Source organism: Sus scrofa, chromosome 11 (assembly GCF_054392235.1).
Source record: "Sus scrofa isolate SSC_HxYL_T2T_F1_AM1 chromosome 11, Sscrofa_HxYL_maternal_Yorkshire_Landrace_v2.0, whole genome shotgun sequence".
In the NCBI taxonomy this organism is placed as follows: domain Eukaryota; kingdom Metazoa; phylum Chordata; class Mammalia; order Artiodactyla; family Suidae; genus Sus; species Sus scrofa.
This window is the reverse complement of record NC_139393.1, coordinates 8374705-8401887: the sequence shown is the minus strand read 5'-3', so window position 1 is coordinate 8401887 and position 27183 is coordinate 8374705. Positions and strand designations below refer to the sequence as shown.

The 27183-nt window shown below is 40.2% G+C and overlaps 1 protein-coding gene and 1 long non-coding RNA gene across 6 annotated transcripts; one reads left to right on the top strand and one right to left on the bottom strand.

Moving 5' to 3' along the window:
* The first annotated feature begins 75 nt into the window (after positions 1-75).
* HSPH1 (heat shock protein family H (Hsp110) member 1) lies at positions 76-25689 on the top strand. 4 transcript variants are annotated; one of them, XM_084981013.1, is made up of 19 exons: positions 76-324; positions 460-572; positions 2934-2991; positions 5729-5869; positions 6597-6719; positions 9017-9116; positions 10637-10770; positions 11176-11420; positions 12295-12523; positions 14101-14207; positions 14440-14573; positions 16521-16729; positions 18371-18502; positions 20959-21096; positions 21717-21842; positions 23285-23392; positions 23496-23615; positions 23829-23990; positions 24802-25689. In XM_084981013.1, the coding sequence occupies exons 2-19, from the start codon at positions 466-468 to the stop codon at positions 25006-25008; spliced, it is 2580 nt and encodes an 859-aa protein (XP_084837139.1). In that variant the 5' UTR covers positions 76-324; positions 460-465; the 3' UTR covers positions 25009-25689.
* On the bottom strand, positions 4841-23856 carry LOC146398509 (uncharacterized). 2 transcript variants are annotated; one of them, XR_014819137.1, is made up of 4 exons: positions 23646-23856; positions 17601-17655; positions 7763-7963; positions 4841-5542 (listed from the first exon to the last, which is right to left on the bottom strand). It is a non-coding gene; the product is annotated as an uncharacterized LOC146398509 (long non-coding RNA). The 2 variants fall into 2 exon arrangements; XR_014819139.1 differs by having other exon boundaries at positions 5440-5542; positions 7763-7889.
* Positions 25690-27183: the final 1494 nt, after the last annotated feature.

The window sequence follows — 27183 nt, the reverse complement described above, 5'->3', positions numbered from 1 at the left end:
CCCTAGAGGGACCAGCCACCCATTGGGTAGCATCTTTCGAGAAGGCTCGAGAAGAAGGAAGCGGAAGTGGCACGTGGAGAGGCCGGTGGAGGCGCCGGTGAGTAAATGCCGCAGATTCTGGAAAGTTCCGATCAGTGCGATACATAAGGCTGAGGCGCTGGGACCTCCCCTTCTGAGTCGGTAGTTCAGCGGCGCGGCGGTGAGCGAGCGGCTGCGGATCTAGGCGAGCAGCCCGAGCTGCGGAGCGACCCGCGGAGACCCAGCGCCGCTTTCTCCCTTGATTACTCCTCTGCGAGTCGCCACTGTCACCGGGAAGCCGGAGGGGCCAGGCCGGCCGACTGTCCGTGTGTCCGTCTGCGTGACAGGAGCGGACCCCGTGGAGCCGCGCGTGGTCTGGGCAGGAAGCGGCATCCGGAGGACGCACACCCAGATCTACCCGAGGCGGAGGCGGACCGAGAGCCGGCCATGTCAGTGGTGGGGCTGGACGTAGGCTCTCAGAGCTGCTACATCGCAGTGGCCCGGGCCGGGGGCATCGAGACCATCGCCAACGAGTTCAGCGACCGGTGCACCCCGTAAGTGGTAACCTGTGTTGGCTCTGGGGGGAGGTTCTGGGGCGAGGGGAGCACGCCGGCGGGGTCTCGGAATCCCAGGAACCCCAAGCTTGCGGCTGGCTGCGGAGCGCGGGGGCGAAGGGAGGGCGATGTGGGGAGCGGTGCCCCACTCCGTGGGGTCGGGGTGCCCGTGGCCCAGGTGGGCGGCATGCTCACCCACGAGCAGGGGAGGGGGCTTGCCGCCACGAACCCGAGAGGGGGTGTCTTCGGGATTCGTGGGGCCAAGAGAAGCCTCCCAGGGTCGTCGCTTTGGGCGGGCTTCCTCCTGGGGGCCGAGGTGCGGCCAAGCCCGGGGCTTCTCTCCCTTTTTTTGGCCAGAAGGTTCAGCCCGCTCCTTCCGCGGCCGCCCCCGTTTTCCCACCCGGCTTCTCTGAGCTGGCTGAGCCGCCCCCAGCTGGTTCCCCTCCTTCCCCGCAGATCTTTGCGCACCGCAGAGCTCGGGCTGCCGGGCTTTTTCTTCCGCATTGTGAATCTCGAAATGAACTCTGGAAGCTTCCAGAGCCCGTCTGCTGCTGCTTGTGCAGTGAGCAGGCGGATTGTTGTTAGCGACCAGAGAATCACTCCTTTGATAGATGACGCGACCTCTTACTCACTCTTGGAGCATTTGTGAAAGACGTAAACGGCCTTTTTTGCTCATTTTATGAAAGCCATTAAGAGGAAGCCTGATATGTGCTCTAATTTCTTTATTAATTTTGCACAGTCTAAATAAGATTAAAATTGCATACTTTGTGTTAGAACTCCTCTAGAGGATGGATGTTGTCAGTGAATTAAATGGTATTCTACAGCAGCGTGGGGTGGGCAAAGGGTAACATTTTAAAAGCAACTTTTTTGGGGGGGAAGCCTTAATTTCTGAATATGATGTATGCAAACATGCCTACATGTACGTTAATAAAATTAACTGATTATTTCTCAGGGAAAATGGTGTAGGTATTTATTTATTCCTAAGTGCGTTAAACCCAAGATAAAAAATCGTGGAATGAAACATTAAGCCCAAAGGTGAAATGATTGGGTTTATATCGCCATTTGAGTGTAGATGAATTTATGAAAGTGACTGGGAAATCAGGAAATAACCAACTAAATACAGCATCAGTAGCACTGGGAAGACTGGTACTCCCTGAGCATCACAGGCATCAACCTCTATAAATTTAGTCGTTTCTTTAGTTGTGCAAAGGGCTTTCATGCCTAGATGCAGTTTACGTCTTTGTTATTTTTGATCCAATGAAAGACTGGGAAGAAATTTTGTATGTAGCTATAGTGACCATTGTGAAACTAACAGGAACAGGTATGACTCTGAAAAATATAAGCTGAGGATAGTGTTGGCTTTTCCTTTAAAAATTTTTTTAATTAACTGATGTTTGACTCAACTGCATTGGCTACTGTTAATTTCTGTTTAATGTAGTTAATTTGATTCTCCTCTTGGAAAAATGAGTAAATTCATTCTGGGACTGCATATTTACTCTGAGCTCAGAGTGATAATCTGTTTTTCAGAGGGCGTTTTAAAGGTCTAGCCTTTGCTCCAACAGTTCTCTGGCTTCTAGGATGCTATTTAGCACCTGCTCAGATAATCTAGGTCTAAGATGTCTCTATTATACCAAATTAAAATTTGATTCAGCTTGGTATTCAATGCCTTCAGTGTATTCTCATTTTGCTCATAAACCATTATTCCTACCTGCCATCTAATGCATCCTTCTCACAAGACTCTAGTGCTCGTCTCTGCTCTGCTGTCATTCTTTTTCCACTGCTCAGAAGGTTGTCTTACAAGTCACTCCATCTCTTCAAAGCTGACTTAAAATGTAACTGATTCCTCAGTCCTTTTGCTCAACAATTACAGGCCTGCTTTTTTCGTTTTTTTAATCCTGGAGAGTCAGGTGGTGTATCAGGACAGCAATAAGTATGATGGTGGCCTGTAGATATGTATGGAATTGGTAACTGCAAGTAATTACACCATATTTTGTTAATCATGTGTCTAGAGCCAGTATTAATAGTACTCTGACTTTTCAAAGGGTTTTCAGAGTTAATGTCCACTTCCTACTCAGTTGGGGCTGGGAAGGTTACACTGTACCTGTGGTATTGGAAAGTGCCCTCTGAGCCATGGAAAGCCTGGGGTGGGGTGGGGTGGGGTGCTGAGCATGCACCAGCCACCTACATCGGGTTCTCTTAGAGTAGCCCACCAAAGCTTTAGACTCTGAAATTGTGTTGGTTTTGTGCCCCCTTCCCCAAGAATGGGTTTAAGATATGTGTTAGAATTTTCCTCGTCAGTTAAAAATGTGCATGTTTCTGTTCTATGACATTTGTGAAACACGGTTTTTAAATTTCTTCTAGATCAGTCATATCGTTTGGATCAAAAAACAGAACAATTGGAGTTGCAGCCAAAAATCAGGTAGGTTCTTCTAAGAGAATTCTGATCACTTTTTAAGGGAGAGGTTTTAAAAGTAAAATCTCAGAGACATAAAAGAATAGGAAATACCTAAGCCTTACCTATTTTGGAGCTTTAGAATTATAATGCAAGTATTCCTTATGAGCCCTTAGATGAGCCTTTATTTCTTCCTACTCTTCCTTTTGTTTACTGAATAAGACCTACTTTTTAACTTTCTAATCTTCAACCTTAATTTTTAGTAACTTTGCTACCTTCTAATTTACCTAATTTGAAAAAATTATAAGTGAGACACTCAGGAGTTCTTTCATGTGAAGTTTCTCGTTGATACTCTCATTTAAGAGTTAAAGATTCCTTTTATAGAAGTTATTTCTTTAAAAGTATTTTAGATTACCTAATAATTAAGATAGTACAAGGGATTTTTTTGTTTTTGTTTTTGGCTAGGCCTGTGCTGCCTTACATGGTAGTCATGGGCATCATGTGTCTCTGGAGCACTTGAAATGTACCTTGTCTGAATTGAAATGTGAAGTATAAAATACTTGTGATTTTTGTGTGTGTGTGTGTGTGTCTTTTGTCTTTTTAGGGCCACACCTTCTGCATATGGAAGTTTCCATGCTAGAGGTCAAATCGGAGCTGTAGCTACTGGCCTGCACTGCAGCCACAGCAACACCAGGCCTGAGTCTTGTCTGTGACCTACACCACAGCTCACAGCAGTGCCGGGTCCTCAACCCAATAAGCGAGGCCAGGCATTGAACCTTCGTCCTCATAGATGCCAGTGAGATTAGTTTCTGCTGAGCCACATCGGGAACTCCAAAATACATGTGATTATGATTACTTAAAATGAAATAATAAACTCATCAGTTTTTTACATTGAGTATATGGTGGAATGATAGTATTTTAGATAGATTGGGCTAAATAAATTATTGAAATTTTACTTAGTAATGGGACTTGAAAATTTACTTATGTGGTTCCCATTTAGAGCTCACATTATAACTTGAACTTTGGGGGTTGGGGAGAAAAAAAATAAACAGAAGTATGAAAATCCCTTTTGAGAGGCTTTTAAGAAATTGAAAGTAATCCTATTATAATATGTAAACATATCAAAGTAACATACATTGTACACCTTAGGCCTATACAGTATTATGTGTCAGATTTCAATTTTTTAAAAAAAGGTTGGAAAATTTTTAAATACGGAAAATAGTATTGCTAAAAAAGAAACAACTGTAAACCCTGGAATATATTATGGTGGGTCGGAAGAGATGCAAGACAAAAGAAAAAAACAAAGGAAAGGAAATGGGTAAGCCCACTCAAATAACCTACTCAAAGGGGAGAGATGCTTCAGTGAAAGTGCAGGAACAGCCTCCCTAAACAGGCCAGCAAGGAGGCGGATGACCCTGACCTGGGCTCGTGCTGCGTCTTTGTGCTTACATCTAGCCTGTAGACTCCCAGGCATGCTTCGTCTCAGTTTTAGAATCACAAGGAGTTTTATTACATAAACATTATTTGAAATATTCCATACTCCATATTATTTGAAAACGAGTGTTGCCAAGTCATATCTTGCACTTTATAAGAAGTACATCAGAAAAAAAGTAAATAGTAAATTGTTTTGGTGTTCGCAAACTAACAGCTTTAGAAATCTCAGTTTTTTCAGCTAGTTTTTAATTTATTTTTATTTATTTTGCCATGCTGGCAACTTGCAGAAGATCCTGGACCAGGAGTTGAACCTGGGCCACAGCAGTGACAATGCCTGATCCTTAACCACTAAGCCATCAGGGAACTTGATTTGTTTTTTTTTGTTTTTTTTTGTTTTTTTTGCCTTTTTGCCTTTTTGCCTTTTCTAGGGCCGCTCCCACGGCATATGGAGGTTCCCAGGCTAGGGGTCCAACCGGAGCCACAGCCGCTGGCCTACGCTACAGCCACAGCAACGCAGGATCCGAGCCGCATCTGCGACCCACACCACAGCTCACAACAACGCCCGATCCTTAACCCACTGAGCAAGGCCAGGGATTGAACCTGCAACCCCATGGTTCCTAGTCAGATTCGTCAACCACTGCTCCATGACGGCAACTCCTTGATTTGTCTTTAATGGAAGGTTCCCACTTGCTGACATCTTTTGAGTGGAATATGCTTTGAAGTGGGACTTGTAAATCCAGAGTCTAATCCTCAGAAATATGTATGTGCTGGTGGCTCAGCAGGTTAAGGATCTGGCTTTGTCACTGCTATAGCAAGGGTTCCATCCTGGGCCCCAGAATGTGCCTTTTTTGAAGGCATGGTCAAAAAAACATACATGAACATGCAGTTGGAAGTGTTATTTCATAGAAACTTTGTGAATTATCTTTGCCTTTTCTGCTTTTTGGTATAGATAATTAGCATTCTGTGCTATTGATAGGAAAAGTAGCAATCCATTAGCTATGAAACTTCCAAGTATAGTGGAAGAAAAGTAATGACATAAAGTGATACGAACAGTTCTTGGGGTTTATTCAGAGCTGTAGCTTTCCACTGTCTTCGAGTTTATCTTGCAGATTTTGAAGTCTGTCTCTCTCTCACTGCTTCCCTCCTGACATTTCGATAGGAAAAGGAGAAAGAATAAAGTCCATTCATTGATGGAGAAGTTTTGGGCTCTGGGGAAAGTTACTTAATATCCCTGTGATTTGAGTTGGACGAGTGACTTTCTTTTTAATTGCTCTAAGTACTGATAGGTGTTGAGATAAGAAAAACTTTAAATCTCAATTTTCTTTTGCAGCAAATCACTCATGCAAACAATACAGTGTCTAATTTCAAGAGGTTTCATGGCCGCGCATTCAATGACCCCTTCATTCAAAAGGAGAAGGAAAACTTAAGTTATGATCTAGTTTCAATGAAAAATGGTGGAGTTGGAATAAAGGTAATATAATTGAGCAGTCTTAAATTCCTTACTCGGAAATTGTTTAATTCATCTACAGAGCAAAGTGCTTAATTCTTAACATTTAACTGAGTTTTCTTAATTGAACAAGGTGGTCCTTTAAATTTTTTTTTTATTAGCTTCTCTTAAACCGTAGGCTTACGTTTAAATCATCCTTAGGAATTATTCAAATGGTATATACTGTATAACTTAATTTGTGTTTCTTATAACTTCTTGGCAATTGTAAAATTTGCGTGGTGTTTAAATAAAGGAAGCTAAATTATGTTGTCATATCAAACAACAGTCTGTTCCAGTACAGCTTGTTTGGAGAGCTGTAGTGTAATACAACCAGAAATCTTTTTTTAAACTACAGAGACATTTCTGTCCTGTGATCTACACAAAATAATATTTATCCCAGTGATTCATCTTTCAGTTAGAGTGGAAATTTACTACCTTCTATAATGTTTGGACTAGTACTTAGAATAGGGGAAAAATCTGTCCCAACTTTTTTCCTCCTCTTCATCTCAGGGGAAAGATATCTTTCTTCCCTTTTTGCTTTGATTTGCTTTCCTATCCCATTTTGTCTTCCTTTTGCCTTTCCTTTCCTCCTTTTCTAAATAGTTGTGGCAAAAAAGATTTTCTGGAAGAGAATATGTACTTTTTGGAAGTAAATTTGAGCGTGTAGCTCTAACAACTGAAGTATTTACAGCGTTTTCTTTCCTCGATGTAGGTCATGTACATGGATGAAGAGCATCTATTTAGTGTGGAGCAGATAACAGCCATGCTGCTGACTAAGTTAAAGGAAACTGCTGAAAACAACCTCAAGAAACCAGTAACAGACTGTGTTATCTCAGTAAGTAGAATGCAGCAAGGCACTGTGTTATATTTTAATTTTCTTTCTTTCTTCACCTTACTTTTTAGTCTTGAGTGTGTGAAGACTGTTCTACTAGAGATCAGAATTCCCCTGGACAGTAATGACACAGTATTCAGCATCGTGGCAGAGTGGGTTTGAAAGTTATTTTCTGCCGGAAGTTGCAAAGGTTTTTGAGTGGCAGTTCATGTCAAAAAATCTTTCTTTTTGAAAATATAGACTGGTTGAATTGGAGGCTATTCTGAAGTTAATGTATTGTTAGTCTGTGTACTGACAACAGTAGCTTTTAAGAGTTCTAGCCTCATATGAGAACTGGTGAATTAGTTCTTGGTGAGCATTAGTTTTAAAAGTGTCATGGCTCAGAGGAAACAAACCTGGCTAGTAACATGAGGATGCAGGTTCGATCCCTGGCTCGCTCAGTGGGTTAAGGATCTGGTCTCTGATCCTGAGTTGCTCTGGCTGTGGTGTAGGCCGGTGGCTGCAGTTCCAACTGAACCCCCAGCCTGGGAACCTCCACATGCTACAGGTACAGCCTTAGAAAAGGCCAAAAAAAAAAAAAAAAAAAAAAAAAAGAAATTGTAACCTAGCAGTAGTGACAAGACCTAGATTTTTGTAAGCTCACTACTTTCACTGGACGGTTGATATAATGGACAAAGCCATCTTTTATTTGGACCCAAAAAGCTAGTTGTATATTCTGCTCCCCGAAATGTCCAAGGGCACCTCTTCCTTTTTTGTTTTTGGTCTTTTTAGGGCTGCAGCCGAGGTATATGGAAATTCCCAGGCTAGGGGTTGAATCAGAGCTGTAAATGCCAGCCACAGCAACTCGAGATTCAAGCTGCGTCTGTGACCTACACCACAGCGGTGGCAATGCCAAATCCTTAACCCACTGAGCAAGGCCAGGGATCGAACCCATGTCTTCATGGATGCTAGTTGGGTTCATTTACCGCCAAGCCACAATGGGAACTCCCAGGGCCACTTCATCTGCAGTGAGTGTGCTCTGCACCAGGATTCTGTAATAAACTCACCTGCAGCAAGGTCTTTGCATCTGACCTGTCGGAACAGAGGCAGAAAAGCTAGAATTTCTCTCTGTAGAACAGTGGGTCTTCTCCTCAAGGACTATCTGTCTGTTGCTTGGAGAAATGCTGTTAATCTCTGGTGTAAAATAAAAGAACTAAGTTTTAAGTCAGTGGTCCTTTTTTCCTCTTCCTCCCTCCTTCTTAAGTAACCTAATACGGAAAACAGAAGAAAGGGTTCTGATTTGAAAGATGAACAGAGACCCATCTTTTGCTCTTGTCTCTTTCTCAAGTATTTATAGATACTTGGGGAGAAATGTGAAAGCCACTGTACCAAGTTTTCTCTTAGGTACTTTGCAGTTAAGTGGTTATATGAGTGTATTGTTAGATGCTATTCTGGAAAAGCATGCTAGTTAAAATGCTGTCCTATAATGCAATCAGAAGAATTCATCTAGCTGGAAGTTGACACTCTTAAGAAACTTTATCCTCCTTTTGCTTTTTCTCAGAAAAATCAACAGGCTTTGCCAAAAATATTTTGTATTCTGAACAGGTCTACTATTAGAAGGTGTCCCATCTATTAATACTTGAACTCAGCAAATAGTAAGCTAATGGGCAGCAGCATATGCTACAATTAGCTCTATTGTCTCTCTCTCTTTTTTTTTTTTTTTTTTTTTTGCTTCTTTAGGGCCGCATCTACGGCATATGGAGGTTCCCAGGCTAGAGACTGAACTGGAGCTGCAGCCGCTGGCCTACACCACAGCCACAGCAATGCCAGATTCTTAATCCACTGAGCGAGGCCGGGGATTGAACCCACAACCTCATGGTTATGAGTCAGATTTATTTCCGCTGTGCCACCACGAGAACGCCACCTCTATTTAAGTTCCTGTATTCTTTATAGTTAATTACATTTAATATTGAGTGTTGTCTTTGCAGAATAATTTCCAGATGTCCAAAATTTAAGACTAGTTTGGAAATGGTATTTCACCCACTTAAATTTAAAGCTTTCTATTAGGTTTAAGTAATGTAATATCTTATGACTACTCCTGATCAATTTTTTATTTCAGGTTAATAATAAATTTAATACTGTAATTTTAGGGCAGTCTTTTCAAGAGTAGTCACTGTTTCTGAAAGTTCTTTTTCTCCTTCTCATTTGGCTATGCACCTGTTAGCTGGACTATTGTGAATTTATTACAAGCGGGTTGTTAGGAATGTTTATGCCTTTTTGTGTTCTAGGTAAGTTAAAATTCTTTCCCTTCCTGTTTGCAGGTCCCTTCTTTCTTCACAGATGCTGAGAGGCGATCTGTTTTAGATGCTGCACAAATTGTTGGCTTAAACTGCTTAAGGCTTATGAATGACATGACAGCTGGTAAGGAAAAATTTGTTTTTATGTAATATTACTATCAAAACTAAAGACATCGAGGTACTGTTATCAAATGCTTTCACATAGGTGTGCAAACATAGCCTATTAAAAAACATATGTCAGATTTGTAAGCAAAAATTCTAGCCTTTCAGATGCTTGTTTTAATGAGAAATTGGGGGTTCTGTTGTTCAGTAACCACAACCAACTAGTAACCATGAGGATGAGGGTTAAGGATACGGTGTTGCCATGAGCTGTGGTGTAGGTCATAGATGCACCTCAGATCCTGAGTTGCTGTGGCATAGGCTGGCAGCTGCAGCTCCAATTCAGCTCTTAGCCTGGGAACTTGCATGTGCCGAGAGTGTGGCCCTAAAATAAAAGTAAAGTAAAATGAAAATTTGGCAATTTTGTCCAATTTATGAATCTTTTTTCTTTAGGAAATTCTTGAATATGTATTTTTTGATCCTTTAAATTAGGTGTATTGGGACTAAGTTTTTTATTTCCTTACACTGTTACAGTTAAGAAACAGATTTTTCCAAAATATTATGATTCTGGCTTTTACAACTACCTTGACTATTGATGTAGGCTTTTTTTTTTTTTTTTTCTTTCTTTTCTTTTAAATCTCCTCCTAGAGCTGGTATCAGTTTATTGGGATTACAGATAGACTCAAAGTCAGTCTCGTGTACTCAGGCACAGCAAATAAGACATGGTTTAGTGTATTTTTAATAGATGTTTTAACAATTCTTGGAGTTCCTATCATGGCTCAGCGGAAACAAATCTGACTAGGAACCATCAGGTTGCAGGTTCTATCCCTGGCCTTGCTCATTGGGTTAAGGATCCGACTTCGCTGTGAACTGTGGTGTAGGTTGCAGACGCAGCTTGGATCCCATGTTGCTGTGGCTGTGGTGTGGGCCAGGCAGCTGCAGCTCCTATCTGACCCCTAGCCTGGGAACCTCCATATGCCATGGATGTGGCCCTAAAAAGCAAAAAAAAAAAAGACGCTTAAAGTATTAATAATGATAAAGGTGTATTTTTAAGCACACATATTTAGAAATACAGTGGTTTCAAAATCAGAAAAACCTGACAGACTGTTTAAGGTAGATCGGTTATATGCTCATTGGTTGGAACTGTAGTTGCTGTAGTTGTGTATTAAATTCTTAATTTTTTTGGATAAGCAATCTCCTGGCAGGTTGTGGTTAAAATGTAAGTATTGTGTAATGCGTTTGATGTTGTTTGTGGTTATATGTGGTTCACATGCCATTGTTTTTGTACCACATATGTCTGCTCTGTCATATCTCTCCATGTATTTAAAAGTGATAGCACGTTTATTATTCTAAAACCAAAAAAGGATAAAGTAACTGATGCCAAGAAAATTGTATTAAGTCGGATTAAAAAAAGGAATGTGTTCATATTTAATTGATCGAAGTCCAGTCAGATTTCCTGCTTGTGTAATTGTATCAGTAACAATGAAATTCCTAAGAAAACGTGTAGTGTACCAAAGAATTGAAACATACTATTTTTTTTTTTAGTTGCTTTGAATTATGGAATTTATAAGCAGGATCTCCCAGGCCTGGATGAGAAACCTCGAATAGTGGTTTTTGTTGATATGGGACATTCAGCTTTTCAAGTGTCTGCCTGTGCCTTTAACAAGGGAAAATTGAAGGTAAAGTAATAAATTGGAACTGAGTGACCCACATGTCAAAGGTGTTATAATTGCCATTACTTTAAGCTGTTGGGCTTCTAGGTAATGAGTTGTTCCTAAGGTTGGATCTTCATAAAGACCACATCATGGTTTTAGCATACTCTTTAAGTGTTCTTATTTAGGAAAGAACAGCTTTTTAAAAGACTCTTCTGTGTGATCATTAAAAGTCAGAAATACCTTAGAGATTTAGCATTTCATTTGGATTTTGTAGTTACATACCCCTGAACTGACTTGAGTTTCATGTTACAGTTGAAATAGAAATTTTGAGTCTATTATTAGTCTTTAGTTCGAGTTACAGTATTTAAGATTTTAGTTACAAATAATGAATGAAAATAACCGGATTATTTGTTGTTTCAACTAAATTAGGTACTGGGAACAGCTTTTGATCCTTTCTTAGGAGGAAAGAACTTTGATGCAAAATTAGTGGAACATTTTTGTGCAGAATTTAAAACTAAGTATAAGCTGGATGCAAAATCCAAAATTCGGGCACTCCTTCGTCTGTATCAGGAATGTGAAAAATTGAAAAAGCTAATGAGCTCTAACAGCACGGACCTACCACTGAATATTGAGTGCTTTATGAATGACAAAGATGTTTCGGGAAAGATGAACAGGTGTGTCTTGCATTCTGACAGATTAAACAGAAGTAACTTATTACTCAAACTGTGGTCTGGGTATAGTTGTAGCTGTGGTGTTTTGAGTCTTGGCCCACATTTCAAGATTGTGTACTAACTCCATTAGAACCAGGGTTACTTCTGCAAAGAGGTTTTTAGGAAGATTTGTGCTAAGCACCCTTATGATGAAGTCTTTCCGGTATTCACCTTTTAGTATTTCTGGGCCAGTAGTTGAATAACTGCTTCAGAAAACAGTTTTCACAGAAATATTTTGAAGTGAATGGAAATATTCAAAGTAATGAAAATGGGGTCACATAAAACATTAAGGAATAAGATGAAAATCTTAATATAAAAGTGATTTCTTCCAATAAGTCTAGTCAAATTGATTTTTCTCCCTGTTCCTTTTCTTCATCTGTTTTGTATATTTTTTGAAAAAAAAGTTATGAATTATAGACGGTGAACTTGGCCCATGTGTTATTCAGGGTGTCTGGGCAAAGAAAAAGTGTGTTGATAAAACTTGTTCATACAAATAGGACAGTGGAGTTCCCGTTGTGGCACAGCGGAAATGAAATCTGATAGGAACCGTGAGGTTGCAGGTTCAGTCTCTGGCCTTGCTCAGTGGGTTAAGGATCTGGCGTTGCCATGAGCTGTATGTGGTGTAGGTCGCACATGCCACCCGGATCTGGCGTTGCTGTGGCAGTGGCGTAGGCCAGCAGCTGTATCTCCAACTAGACCCCTAGCCTGGGAACCTCCATGTGCTGTGGGTGTGGCCCTAAAAAGGAAAAAATAGTAATAAAGTAAAAACAGGACAAGATATTGTCCTCACCGTAACTTTTTTCTAAAGATTTATAAAGTTTTTCTCTTAATTGCCAAGGGCACAATTTGAAGAACTCTGTGCTGACCTGCTGCAAAAGATAGAAGTTCCCCTTTATTCACTGATGGAACAAACTCAGCTCAAAATAGAAGATGTGAGTGCTGTTGAGATAGTTGGAGGCACTACACGAATTCCAGCTGTGAAAGAAAAAATTGCCAAGTTCTTTGGAAAAGATATTAGCACGACCCTCAATGCAGATGAAGCGGTGGCCAGAGGGTGTGCGTTGCAGGTACGGACTGCCCTCCGAGGCCGCCTCTCTCCCTGCTCTTTCCTTAGACCTCTTCTGCTTGCTGTCATCATGGTGGGGGGTGGTCATATGTAGGCAGAGTGCTGTGTCCAGCTAGATGCCATAAGGGAGTTCCTTTTTAAATAGATCAGTAAGGCTGTGGGGACCCAAGGATCTTCATCTGGAAGATTTAGGAAATTTAAGATGAAAAGGACTATAGAGCTAATGTTTCTCAAACTGGCGATGAGGAATAGGCAAGATTCTGGGGGAACCATAGAAAACAGCTGTAAAGCATTTACTAGCTTGGGTAGTTTCCGTCATGGCTCAGTGGTTAATGAATCTGACTAGGAACCATGAGGTTGCAGGTTTGATCCCTGGCCTTGCTCAGTGGGTTAAGGATCCTGCGTTGCCATGAGCTGTGGTGTAGGTCACAGACACGGCTCAGATCCCAAGTTGCTGTGGCTCTGGCGTAGGCCGGCGGCTACAGCTCCGATTAGACCCCTAGCCTGGGAGCTTCCATGTGCCGCAGAAGCGGCCCTAGAAATGGCAAAATGACAAAAAAAAAAAAAGCAAGCAAGCACTTACTAGCTTGTGGTAGTGGCACCTGTTTCAGAGCACAGGGGAGGGAATTAGAATTGCAGTCAGTGTCATAAACTGATTTGTGGGAAAGTTTGCATGGTTAAGAGTATTAGCTAACAGGTGGTTTTATGAAATAGCTGCTCTTCCTCCAAATTGATTTTAACTTTCTAATCACCTAAGGCATCTCAGAGGCATGAAGTTTGGCAAAGCAAAAGCACACAATCTAAAAGTTACTAATGAGAAAATTAGTTTATATTTAGGATACTACAGTCAAATCTGAGTAGTTTTTTTAATATACACTCTTTAAAATATTCTTTTCCATTGTAGTTTATTATAGGATACCGAATATAGTTATCTGTGCTATACTGGAGGAGCTTGTTTATTCCTTAAATCTGAATAGTTTTCACTAAAGTTTTAAATTAATTTGTTTAAAATTTGATCTAGTTAGGACAGTTTTGGTTTTTTTTTTTTTTTTGAGATAAAGCGAGAGATTCTTTAAACAAAGATATTAATAGACAAACTGACTGTTCTGTCTAAATAAAAATGGGCGCGTCTAAATCCACCTGTGGTCTGTTGGGTGTTAGCTGCCCCAAGTCTGAATTTACCATTGCTTGCTTCATTCATAAGGTTACTTGAAAACAGGAACATTCTATGTTTTACCTTTTTTCACTTTGTCAGACACTTGACAGGCAAAGTGGACAGAGCTGGTTGAGTGTATATACACATTCAAAAGTGACTTAGCTTGTGAGGGAAAATGCTATTGGCGGGACATTTCTGGGGAGACCAGTGATATTTCCTAAGCCTCAGTGAAACTTTTTACTAAATACTAGTTGCTTTCCTAGGAGTCACTGTACTATCTTTATGCATAGCGACTGCCCTTGTGTTCAGACAATAAATCATGCAATTTGTAATTTAATTTACCTATCCTATTTGAAAGTTTACATTAAAAGCTGAGTGAAGTTTCTCACGTGCTGATGATCATCCTTTTTTTTTTTTTTAAGTGTGCAAGTCTTTCTCCAGCATTTAAAGTTAGAGAATTTTCTGTCACTGATGCAGTTCCTTTTCCAATATCTTTGGTGTGGAACCATGATTCAGAAGATGCGGAAGGGTATGTAGGAGAAAGTAACTTACAGATACTGTATGTTAATAGAAAGCAACATTAACAAATGGCTCGTACGGTAGAGTGATTAGCTGGGAACTTTCAATAGCCAAACTCACCAAAACATTGCTATCATTTTGGCGTCATAAATGGGGAGCCGGGGTTGGTACACATCTTAGAACATGTCTGTCTGCTGTGTAGCCTCGTGAGCCTGAACACAGTGCTTTTTCTCTCCTCTCAGCGTCCATGAAGTGTTTAGCAGGAACCACGCTGCTCCTTTCTCCAAAGTTCTCACCTTCTTGAGAAGTGGGCCTTTTGAGCTAGAAGCTTTCTATTCTGACCCTCAGGGAGTTCCATATCCAGAAGCAAAAATAGGTAAGCAATTAATTAATTGTATTTGTTACTGTTGAGAAGACTTAATGCACAAACTTAAACATTTTTCCTATCCTCAGCAATGCTGAATGGAACATGGTGGCGACGGGGAGCTCTTTGTTTTAGTGATGAATAAACTGGCCTATAGCGATGGAATGACTTGCTTATGCTCCTGTTCCTTCCAAGTGTGTATATTTAGGAACACTTGAGTATTTCTCCTTTTCTGATACAGCGTATACCTAAAAGATTACCACCTACTTTTAATATTAACCTTTCCCTTGGGTGAAATATTACTTGCAGAATGATACTTCCAGTTTAAAACCTGGCTTGAAAACCATTGAAACTACTTCTCAAACGTGCCTTTTTATTTTAATCTTTTTGGTACTTTTTTTTTTTGAGAGACTTGACGCTACCCATGTATCTTTACCCATGGTAACTCTGGAAATCCGTGGGAGAGCACAGGCATCTTCTTGAATGCCCAAGTCTCTTTCCCAGGATAAAATTTGCCAGTATTGCTAGATCTTTTCAGGATTACCTTTGCCCCACACCATTTTAATAATGAAATTGTTTGAAGGAGTCTAACCTGGCCTGTTGCGTTTTCTTTCTTACTACTTAAAACTAAAAATGTTCTGACACGGGAGGGTTTTATTTTTTAAAACAGTTTTTATGAATTTATTGATAATTTAAGAAATTATTGAATATAGACTAAAAATTAGACAGTCTGGATGCTATTTCCCACTGTGCAGCGGATACCTGAGCTCTTTAGCATGACCTCAAATTTTTCAAAACCAGCAGAACTGAAAAACTTGCACATGGTAAAAGAGCCATCTTATGTCTTTCCTGTGAGTCTTCTTGGATGCCTTATAGTAAATGACATTTTTTTTTTTTTTTTTTTTTTTTTTTTGTCTTCCTGCCTTTTTTCTAGGGCTGCTCCTGCGGCATATGGAGATTCCCAGGCTAGGGGTCGAATCAGAGCTGTAGCCACTGGCCTACGCCAGAGCCACAGCAACAAGGGATCCGAGCTGCGTCTGCAACCTACACCACAGCTTACGGCAGCACCAAATCCTTAACCCACTGAGCAAGGCCAGGGATCGAACCCACCACCTCATGGTTCCTAGTCGGATTTATTAACCACTGTGCCATGACGGGAACTCCAGTAAATGACATTTCTTTAAATGGATCTTATGGCAGTTATTTCCTGAACCTAGTGATTAATCTTTGACGAACCTAGTAGATAAATGTAATTTTCTGTATGTGCAGACTGCACTTTAAATACAAGGCTGTTAAATCCCATATAGTACTCCATATATAATAGGTTCAAAAAATTATATTTTTTTTCTTTTTTAGGGCCACACCCATGGCATATGGAGGTTCCCAGGCTAGGGGTCGAATCAGAGCTACAGCTGCTGGTCTACACCACAGCCATAGCAACAGCCAGATCTGAGCCACATCTGTGACCTACACCAGAGCTCATGGCAATGCTGGATCCTTAACCCACTGAGTGGAGTCAGGGATCAAACCCGCAACCTCATGATTCCTAGTCAGATCATTGCCACTGCACCATGACAGGAAGTCCAAAGAAATAATTTTTTTTAGTGGTCTCTGTAATAGCAATACTATAAGTGGAAGTGACAACTGACACTTAGTACTTAGTTCCATAGTGTGTGTGTCATTTTAGGGCTGTACTTGTGGCATATGGAGGTTCCCAGGCTAGGGGTCAAATCAGAGCTGTAGTCTCTGGCCTATTCCACAGCCAAGGCAACTCAGGATCTGAGCTACATCTGTGACCAATACCACGGCTCATGGCAACGCTGGATCCCTGACCCACTGAGTGAGGCCAGGGATCAAACCCTCTTCCTCATGGATACTAGTTGGATTTATGTCTGCTAAGCCACCACAGGAACTCCCTAGAGTCAATTCTGAAATGCTGTGAATTTCTTTGCGTTGTAGGCCGATTCATTGTTCAGAATGTTTCAGCGCAGAAAGATGGAGAAAAATCTAGAGTGAAAGTCAAGGTGCGAGTCAACACCCATGGCATTTTCACCATCTCTACGGCATCTATGGTGGAGAAAATCCCAGCAGAGGAGAATGAAGTGTCTTCCGCTGAAGCAGACATGGACTGTCAGCATCAGAGGCCACCAGAAAACTCAGACACCGAGGTAAGTTTTGTGGTAAGCCTTTGAGTTTGAATATATAGTTGACTTAATTCTAAGCCCTAAGAGATGAGTAGGGAAGGGTTAAAATATATTTTTCTTAATTGCGATTAAAAATTTGCATAGTGATAATAGCAATTGCTCGATGATGGTAATACACAGCCTGGAGTTGGTCAGTTGTGATCAATTGTGTAGTTTTATTTGAACTAGCATGTGACAATTTAGAGTTGGTAAAGTTTCTTTGTTTTTGTTTTTAAGACATAGGCCACATTTTGAGAAGTCAAATGGTAACTGATGATTATGGAAAAAACCAAAACAAAAACTATTTGGTGAAATACATACCAAATGCTAAAGGTGTCTTATTTTTTTCAGTTGTATGGCAAAGTTTGCTTTGGTATTTCAGAGCTTACTTGCTTTTATTTACACCATTTGCTGTGTTGTGGGAGGAGGGAAGAAAAATGTCCAGAGTATGGAGAGTTGTTATTGTTCCTGATGGTAATTTAGATTTCTGTCAGCATGAATGCTAGTTTTACATGGTCAGCAGAGAATTTTAAGAAACTTAAAATAGATGAGCTATTATAGTTCACTTCAGGATAAAATCAGAAATAGCTTAAATGAAGAAGTAGGCAGCATAGTCATTTAGTTCAGGTGTAAGAAAGTGTGGTATCCCTGTGGTTAGAGAACGGTTATCACTCTTCTCATTCCTAGAACATTTAAGGAACATTAGCATCTGATCCTTAGTTCTGTTCTCATCAAGAAAAACTTCAGTGTAATGAATTAAATGACCAGTGCCACATACGTTCTCATTTGGCTACAGACACCATTGTTCTAATGCCGGTTGTATCCAGTCTTGTAGTACCTTTTGGAATATACTTACACCAGGAGTGCCTTGCTTCTGAATACTTCAGTGTCTGCCTCAGGATCTTGAAGCTCTGGAAAAAAAAAAAAAAACATGAGACTTCAGGGTGGGCAGAAAGTAGTTATATTCAAATGTTTCGGGCGTCTCCCAATGGCGGGAAAAGATCATAACAAGCACTGATTTACTGGGAATTGAGGTGTCTGAATGTGTAGCATGTATCTTCTTTATCCTGGGCTCTTTTGAGTGTAAATAGCTGGATCATGAAAAGAAAGTGGGGCCAGAGAGTGTCTTTCGTCTCTAAACTGAAACAATGAATCCCCAGAGAACTGATCATTGGCTGTTTTATGCACCTGTTCAGTTCATTGACACGGAGGTACGTTGAGATGCACGTGATGGCTGCTGGTGAAATTAGGTTTGGGAAGTTTGTTTCTGGGAGAGAGGCCTGGAGTAAACCTACTTCCTGTACTTCTGAGAGTTAATATCTGTGTAAGCCTACATGAAAATTTCTTAAAGGAGCGCTCTTGGTTGTCACCATATCAGTCAAAATGCCTACTGCTTGTGTTATTTACCTATACTAACTGTTACCATTCAAAGAATTTCTTACAGGTTTACAGTATCTAAGAAGTTTTCAAATACTTTGTGTTCATTTTGCTTTTACCCAGTATCTTCTCCCCCCACCTATTAAGATTTCAGAAATGGAGTGTACTGTCTTTGGTGCCCTGTAACCTTTTAAATTTATACAAGTACACCTGCTTTCTACATCCTTTGTGCCTGGGCTTTCATTTCAGAAAAATATCCAGCAAGACAACAGTGAAGCTGGAACACAGCCCCAGGTACAAACTGATGGTCATCAAACCTCACAGTCTCCCCCTTCACCTGAACTTACCTCAGAAGAAAACAAAACCCCAGATGCTGACAAAGTGAGTGACTCTTCTAGTTCATTCCATTAGACAATGTTGCAACATGTGATCATTAATAATATCTTTCAATCTGCAGTTTCAAGAGCAAGCACCAAGTTATCTTACTCTATGTAGGATTTTTTCTCTTGTTAATTTTCTGTTTTTCAAGTAAAACCAGTTAGAGGTACTCGAGCTCAACTAAGAGAATTGAATATCCTGCTAATTTTTAGACCCGAAAGCTTCTCTTGATTAACTGCCACTCCAAGCAACACGAGGCGAATGCTTAGCTTTTGTTGTCTTCTTTAGTGCTAGAGGTATATGCAGATACAGCGTCCAAAATAGATACATCCCCGCGCTGTGTGGTTGGTTTTCACTTGAATTCATCTGATGATAAATACATGGGCTATAGGAGTCTAGTAAACTTTTTCTCCTCTCAAACTGCCTGTCAAATTTTTAAAAATAAGTATAATCAGGTAATAAGTAGATTGCACTTCGAAGTAATTGTTCTTTTTTCCTGATTCCACAGTATGTATTGGAAGCTAAATTAAATAGTTGTGTTATGTCCTTTGAAAGATGACAACTTTTAGTCAAAGCTTTACAATTCATGGTCAGATGGACATTGGGATGTTTCCATTGTTATTCCAGATCTGTGCTTTGCAGAATTTCATTCTTTGTGCAGATTGCATGTAAATTATTAACCTTTCATTAGCACTTTCAGTTTTTTTCTCATTCTGAGGGTAGAATTCCTTACCCTCGGATGAATTACAGAATTGTCCACTGGAGTCCAAATTCACTTTACGCTTGGGTCAGAGTTTCCAGTTTTTAGTCTCCCTCACCCTGATTCATCCTGTGGGGGTCCTGATTCTGATTTCTGAAGGCCTCTTTTTGCTTCTGTTGAAGAGTTACATGCTGATGGCATAGTAGCATTGCTTTCTTTGCGTTTCAGCATCACGCCCCTTCACTCAGTGTTGAGCATTGACTGACTCAAGCGATGGTCTCAGTACCTGCCCAGAACATGATGTTGGGTAGTATCTCACCTTCTTAGTTGAAAGTGGGCACTAGCGTCAGAGCCTGTGGGACATGATCACAGACCCCCTTGGGGGCTCCTTGTCCATGCCGTGTGGAGTGCCATTTTGTGATGCGTTGGTTTGGTCACTGGCTGGTTTGCTTGTGTGCTGCTGGAACGTCTTGTCCCGACTTAGCCTCCATGCATGTGACCATCATCCATTTGTTTCCCAGATAGCTGTTGTGCTCCTCTGGTTTCCTAGGTGTAGGTGTCATTTTTCTTTCTTACGTTTCATGCCCCAAGAGCAAGCTCACTCAGTATATTGGAAGGTTCTCATGCTCCCAGAGGGAAGAAGACATGGGCAGTGCAGGGTGACTGACAGATCATTGCTAGTGATGCATCTGGCAGCCCTTCTTAGACGTGTGATGTCTAAGGAACGCTGAAACAGAAGATTGGGAAACATGTCTTCTCGTCCTGTCTCCATCTTTGTAGTTTTAGGAAAGCCATTGAACCTCTTTCAAGTTCCACTTTCTTTATAAGTTGTCTAGAACTTCAGCATCTTTCATAACTCTCCCAAATTACCCGGTGTCAGTGCTTGTGCCTCATGGCATTGTCTGTTCCTGTTTGACCATCTTAGCCAATCAGGGAACATGTTAAACACCCGCTGGTTATCTTAAACTGTTCTATAGCTGAGCTTCCTAAATTGTGTTGTCATTTGTGCTTATAGGAACCTGCAGAAATGAAAATACTGTGAAAGGCTTGGAAAATTAAGCCATAGGAGATACTTACTTCTTTAGCCCTGTATTTACGTTTTTAAGACTTTAAAAAAAAAATCTTTTTATCCTGCAGAGTTGCTTATGAGAAATGATATGATTCAAAGGCGAGGAGTAGGAATAAGGCACTATATATATATATATATAAATACAGACATATATGTGTGTATATAATTTCCAGATTCAGGACAAGTTAAAAGGCACTTAGTGTAGTGGTAAGTGTAATTAAAGTAAGTTTAATACTGGGATATAACGACTCATATACTACAAGAATAGAGTTGATCCTAACATGTGTAGCAGTTGATCAAAGTCTATTTGGGGTTATTACTAGATCATTAAGTATAATTTAAAGGTGTAGCAATTTAATAATATATATTTTTGACTATTTGGAGTCTCAAAAGGGATTAGATAGTAAAGACCTATGAAGAAAAGCTTGCAGGCGAGATCAAATTGAAGTTTAGTGTGAAATGAAAAAGACCCTGGTGAATGCTCAAAGGGAATTGTGGCATGTTTTAAGTGTAACTGCAGCCCTGATTTAAAATGGGCGGGTGGGAATTAGATGATCTTATACATTTGTCCAACTTTATGATTTTAGGGGTTTTGCTTTTGCCTGAGTCATCAGTAAGATAGGGAGATTTTTCTTATTTAAGGATTATTTAAGAATCTCTCCTTTTGTTTTTTAAACCCTTCTTCCAAAGGCTAATGAAAAGAAAGTTGACCAGCCTCCAGAAGCTAAAAAACCCAAAATAAAGGTGGTGAATGTTGAGCTACCTATTGAAGCCAACTTGGTCTGGCAGTTAGGGAAAGATCTTCTTAACATGTATATTGAAACAGAAGTAAGTACTTCATTTAAATGTTTTTATTTTGGAATGTGTTCAGTTGTCCGGCCCTGTTACTCAAATTTCTAATAGATAAATTTCTGTAATTCTTCTATCTCAAGTTTTCTACAGTTTTTAGGGATAGGATGAAGCCAAAACTAATGGCTTTTCTGTTTTAATTTTTTGTCGGCCATGCCTGCAGCATTCAGAAATCCCTGGGCCAGGGATCAAACCCACGCCACGGCAGTGACATTTATTTATCCTTGATTTTAAAATATAGTGGCAAAATTGTATGACAGCTACACACTGGTCAGTATTAATCCCAAAAGGAGACCGCCATAGAAGTACATAAAAGAAAACAAATGAAATTGTATAAAACCAGTAAATTGGGCTTTTTTTTCCCTTTGTATTAAATATGAAATGCGAAAGCTATGTTTTAAAAAAAAGATGTTAAGAAAACCCTCATTCTTTGTATTTAGAAAATGAAGGAATTGTTGGAAGAATTTTTCGAGGTATAAATTAGAACTGTTAAAACTATTTTATTTTATTGTTGATTTTGTTAACTCCAGAATCTAAATAGTCAAAATTTAGTTACACTGAGCAGAAGACCAGACCTAACCTTTGCTATTCCCTGACAGGGCAAGATGATAATGCAGGATAAATTGGAAAAGGAAAGAAACGATGCGAAGAATGCAGTTGAGGAATATGTGTATGAGTTCAGGGACAAGCTGTGTGGACCATACGAAAAATTTATATGTGAGCAGGTATGTTTAGAGCTCTGTTTTTATTCAGATAATCTATATTTTGAAGTGTTGAATATCAAATTTGACATTTAAACCTCTACTACATTATGTAACTTGAGCTTTTTGAAAACAGAATAGAACTTGAAATAGAAATTGTATAAACAGTGTCATGGAGAGAGGCTCAATAGTAAAGAGGAGTTTTATTCTAGTTGATCCCAATGACTTTAGTTTTTATCATCAAAGAAAGAACCTGTCAGCACATTTATTCATAGTCTGTGACATCAGTTACTGGGGCCTGTAAAGCTAAGTGGGAGAAAATCCTTTCTTTCAAAGACCTCAGCCTTTTTTTATAACTCTGGTCCCTTGGCTGCTCTCTGTCATTGCTTTACCCCCTAAGACTTGTTCATCCAGTCATTCCAAAGCAGGCACCAGTATTCCCCTTAAGACTTTTCTAAGCTTCCAAAAGCAGTATGACTCTTAAGTGAATCCCGGAAGCACACCTGTGAAAGCTGGACCTTGAAGAAGTACTGGCTAGATAGAAATCTAGAGTGGTTTGGGGATTAATTCTGAAGTTAAGAGAATTTAGATTGAGGAGTCTCTTTTAATCCTAAGGTCTTTGAGCAGCCTTGTAACATATTTCATTTTCATCTCCGCCCTAACATTTCCTCGATTTCTTACAGTTGGGATTCAGAAGTAGAGCTGACCCAAACCAGCTAGACTTCCTAAAGCTAGAGTAGAAATACATACTTTATGTGAGTTGGTTAGGAATAACTTTTTTGTGTGTTAAGTGATGGAATTGTTGACTTGGTTAGTTTCTCTTTTGGTATTAGTTGTGGAAGTGCGTAGAAAGTTAGCAATCAAGACCTAATTGGTTTGGAGAATAGGAAGATAATTGATCTTTGGTAATCACATTTCAGTGTGTTAATTGTCCAGAGATGGATTTCTGAAATACTGTAAGTCAATAAGAGTAGTTTACCAAAAATTCTTGAACATCCCTAAATTAAAGACAGACTGAATTAAAGACTGTCAGTCCCTCACGTGAAGTGTTGTGTGGAGCTAATGGTATTGTGTTTATTGCTCCCTCAGGTTTTTCAGTGAGGAAACTTCAGCTGATCAGAGTCTGAGGGTGACTGTTTTGTTATGACAACTTTTTTTTTTTCTTTTCTAGGGCCCAACCTGCAGCATATGGAGGTTCCCAGGCTAGGGATCTGATCAGAGCTGTAGCCACCAGCCTACGCCAGAGCCACAGCAACGCGGGATCTGAGCCGCGTCTGCAACCTACACCACAGCTTCCGGCAACACTGGGTCCTTAACCCACTGAACGAGGCCAGGGATCGAACCCGCAACCTCATGGTTCCTAGACGGATTTGTTAACCACTGCGCCACCAAGGGAACTCCCTGTTATGACAACTCTTAAAGTAACATTGCCACTAATAATACTAATTCTCATGTTTTGTATGTAGGATCATCAGAATTTTTTGAGATTGCTCACAGAGACTGAGAACTGGCTCTATGAAGAAGGAGAGGACCAGGCCAAACAAGCATATGTTGACAAGTTGGAAGAATTAATGGTAAGCCCTTCTCTCCCCCTCGAGAAAACAGTACTGATGTTTTAGACTATAGCCTTTTAAAATATAATGATGACAAATACTAATTTATTACATTCGGTTTTAGAAAATTGGCACTCCAATTAAAATCCGGTTTCAGGAAGCTGAAGAACGGCCAAAAGTGTTTGAAGAACTGGGACAGAGGCTGCAGCACTATGCCAAGATAGCAGCTGACTTTAGAAATAATGTAAGTCTTTGTACGCAGGGTGGAACTTACCCTAGATTTTAGAAGCTCCTAGTTCAGTTGAGAAACCTTCACTGTGAACAGATGTTCTTAAATGAGAAGTTGGGCTCTGGTGTGTGGGACCCGAGGTAGACTGGCGCTTCATGAAAAGCTGGGTTAAAGTAGATGTTACTGTTAATACTTCCGTCTTCAGAGGCACCGTGTTCTTCCATTTAGGATGAGAAATACAACCATATTGATGAGTCTGAAATGAAGAAGGTTGAGAAGTCTGTTAATGAAGCGATGGAGTGGATGAATAATGTCATGAACGCTCAGGCTAAAAAGAGTCTTGATCAGGATCCTGTGGTACGTGCTCAGGAAATCAGAGCAAAAATAAAGGTGAGTGTTACTGTCCAGTGTTACTCAGAAATTCCAGTTGCAATCATTTGAGCCTTAAGCAATAGCCATTTTTCCTTAAATCTTTTACCTTATTCTGAAAGCAGATTTCTTAGTTCATTATTGATGCTAGAAAATGTAGAAGATTTTATAAGTTTCTATTATATTTCTATTTCGTTTAGTTCAACAAATAATTTGTTGAGCCCCTGTCATGTGCCAGCCATTGTTCTAGAGGTTAAACTTTAGTTTGCAAGGTCCCCACCCTGTGGAAGTCACCTGCCAGTGCATGGAAGACTTGACAGTGAACAAGTACGGAAGGGTATCAGACTGCGTTAGGTGCTGAGGGTACAAATAGAGAGTCAAGGGGATTAGGAAATTTAGGGTGATGGAGAGGGACCCAAACTGGCATTTTATCAGGGAAGACCTTGCTGAATGCATGAAACTAGAAGAAAGTTGGGAAGAAACTGCTTTTTATCTGGAAGAATATTCAAACACACGAGCCTATGAAGTCATTGGAGTTAAAAGCTTGAATTCCAGCTCTCTGTTCCCTGGTTTTTCTGATCCTGAGGTTGTGACCTAACCTCTCCTCCATAGGTGGGGGTGAAGATCCCCATCTTTGATACTTGCGGTGAGGATTAATGGGGCAATGATAGGTGAAAGCTTACCAAGTTTTGATCATGCTTCAAGCTGTAGTTTCTGGCAGCTGTAATGAGCAGAGGTATTTATAATTGGAGTTGGTAGAAAAATACTGGTTCAGGGATGTGGGAAAGTCATGTAGAGCTAGTCTGATTGTTCACTTTGTTTTCCTTCTTAGGAGTTGAATAACACTTGTGAACCCGTCGTAACACAACCCAAACCAAAAATCGAGTCACCCAAAGTGGAGAGAACTCCAAATGGCCCGAGTACTGATAAAAAGGAAGAGGACTTGGAAGGCAAAAACAATTTCAATGCTGAACCTCCTCACCAGAATGGAGAATGTTACCCTAATGAGAAGAATTCCATTAATATGGACTTGGACTAGATGACATTAAACTGGTTTAGTCCTTCAATTAATAAAATATTTTTGCCATAGTATGTGATTCTACATAACATACTGAGACTATTTATATTTTCTTTTTTAAGGATGTCTAGAAATTTTGTGTATTATATGGAAAAAGAAAAAGCTTAAGTCTGTAGTCTTTATGATCCTAAAAGGGAAAATTGCCTTGGTAACTTTCAGATTCCTGTGGAATTGTGAATTCATACTAAGCTTCTGTGCAGTATTGCCATTTGCATCACTGAGGATGAAATTGACTTTTGTCTTTGGAGAAAATAAAACAAACTGTACTGCTTGTTCAAGAGGGCTGTGATTAAGCATTTGTTCCTGCCAAGGTAGTTTTCTTGCATTTTGCTCTCCATTTCAGCATGTGTGTGGGTGTGGATGTTTATAAACAAGACTAAGTCTGATTTCATAAGGGCTTTCTAAAATTAACTCTGTCCAAAAGAATAAGACTTTTCGCTTTGATAATATTAAAAATCCAATGACGCAAAAGCTAGTGAAATGTGTTAGCAGCATGCAGAACAAAACCTTTTAAAATACATCTCTTGTTATACAGTGCGTTGTCATGTGAAGGTGTAAAATGGAAGAAACATTTGTTTGTAACTGATATTGTGAAACCTATGAGCTTTAAAATAAAGTTCATCTTATGGTGTCATTTCTAAACGGTTCTGTCACTAATTTAAAAAATGGGATTGGGGCAGCCTGGTATAAACTATGAAATCTAATTTTCCTTCTTTGCTGTTTCTTACATATGCTATCACCTTCTCCTGATACAAAAGTAGTGTATGTTTGTTATAATTTTTCTTAAAATATAAGGTTAACTGTAACATCTCCCACCCAAAAAGAAAACATTACTTCTTGTAATTCTTCCAGCCTTTCTCCTAAAGGTGCAGTGTGTGTTAGTTGTGTAGGCAGTTTTTTAGAGCTTGGGAAGTGAGTAAATGTTACTGTAACTTCACTGCTGTCCTGAGTCCGGTTACAAAGACGTGTACACACATAGAAATATTTTACCTAGTCCCAGTATTGGTGGGCTTATGTGTTTCTCAAGTTTTTGCGTTCTGAAGAATGCTGCAGTAATTCTTGTCTCAGGACAAAGCAGAAGTAGTGTTTGCACTGGGGTGGGGAGAAGGCCTGTGAACTTAGAATAGGGAAGGGGTTCTTACCCCCATGCAAGAGTCACCTCCTGCAGTGAGGACCAGCTCTTCCTCACCAAGTGCAGCTGCCCTTCTGTGAACAGTACCTACTGCTGAGCTACCCTGCACCAAGTACTTCACAGTGTGATTCTCAAACGGTCCCTGAGGTTATATTAAGTAATTTACAAGATCACTCAGGAAGTATCAGACTTGGGAACAAACCTGGGCGCTCAAGATTGTAAAGCCCACACTCCAGGCAGCCATTCTACGCCAACAACATGTCTTCATTTGTGTACTGAATATTTCAACACTTAGTTGCGTTTTGTGAATTGAGTATTTTATTCATTCTCAGTTATAAAGTTTGAATACTGGTTTTTGTAGGAAATGTTCTTACAGGGAGGGATCTTAACCATTCGCCAGGTGGCCAACATTTCCCTATTTTGAATTACAGCGTTTTCCATCTAGAAGCTTTTTTTTTTCTTTTTCTTTTTGGGGCTACACATGTAAGTTCCCAGGCTAGGGGTTGAATTGGAGCCGCAGCTGCCAGCCTACATCACAGCCACAGCCACAGCCACGCCAGATCTGAGCCGCGTCTGTGACCTACACCACAGCTCACAGCAACACCAGATCTTTAACTTGGGTGAGGCCAGGAATCGAACCCAAATCCTCATAGATGTTAGTCGCTCATATCTTGCTGAGCTATAACAGAACTCCTCAGAGGCTTTGCTTTTTTTTTTTTTTTTTTTTTTAAAGGCTGCACCTGGGGCGTGTGATGGTTCCCAGGCTAGGGGTCCAATTGGAGCTATAGATAGCTACTGGCCTACACCACAGCCACAGCAGCAACAGCAGCAAGCTGCGTCTTCGACCTACACCAGAGCTCACAGCAACACCAGATCCTTAACCCACTGAGCAAGGCCAGAGATCAAACCTGCAACCTCATGGTTCCTAGTCGGGTTTATTTACACTGCACCAGGACGGGAACTCCGAGGCTTTACATTTTAATGTAATTTGTCTCTTACGGTTT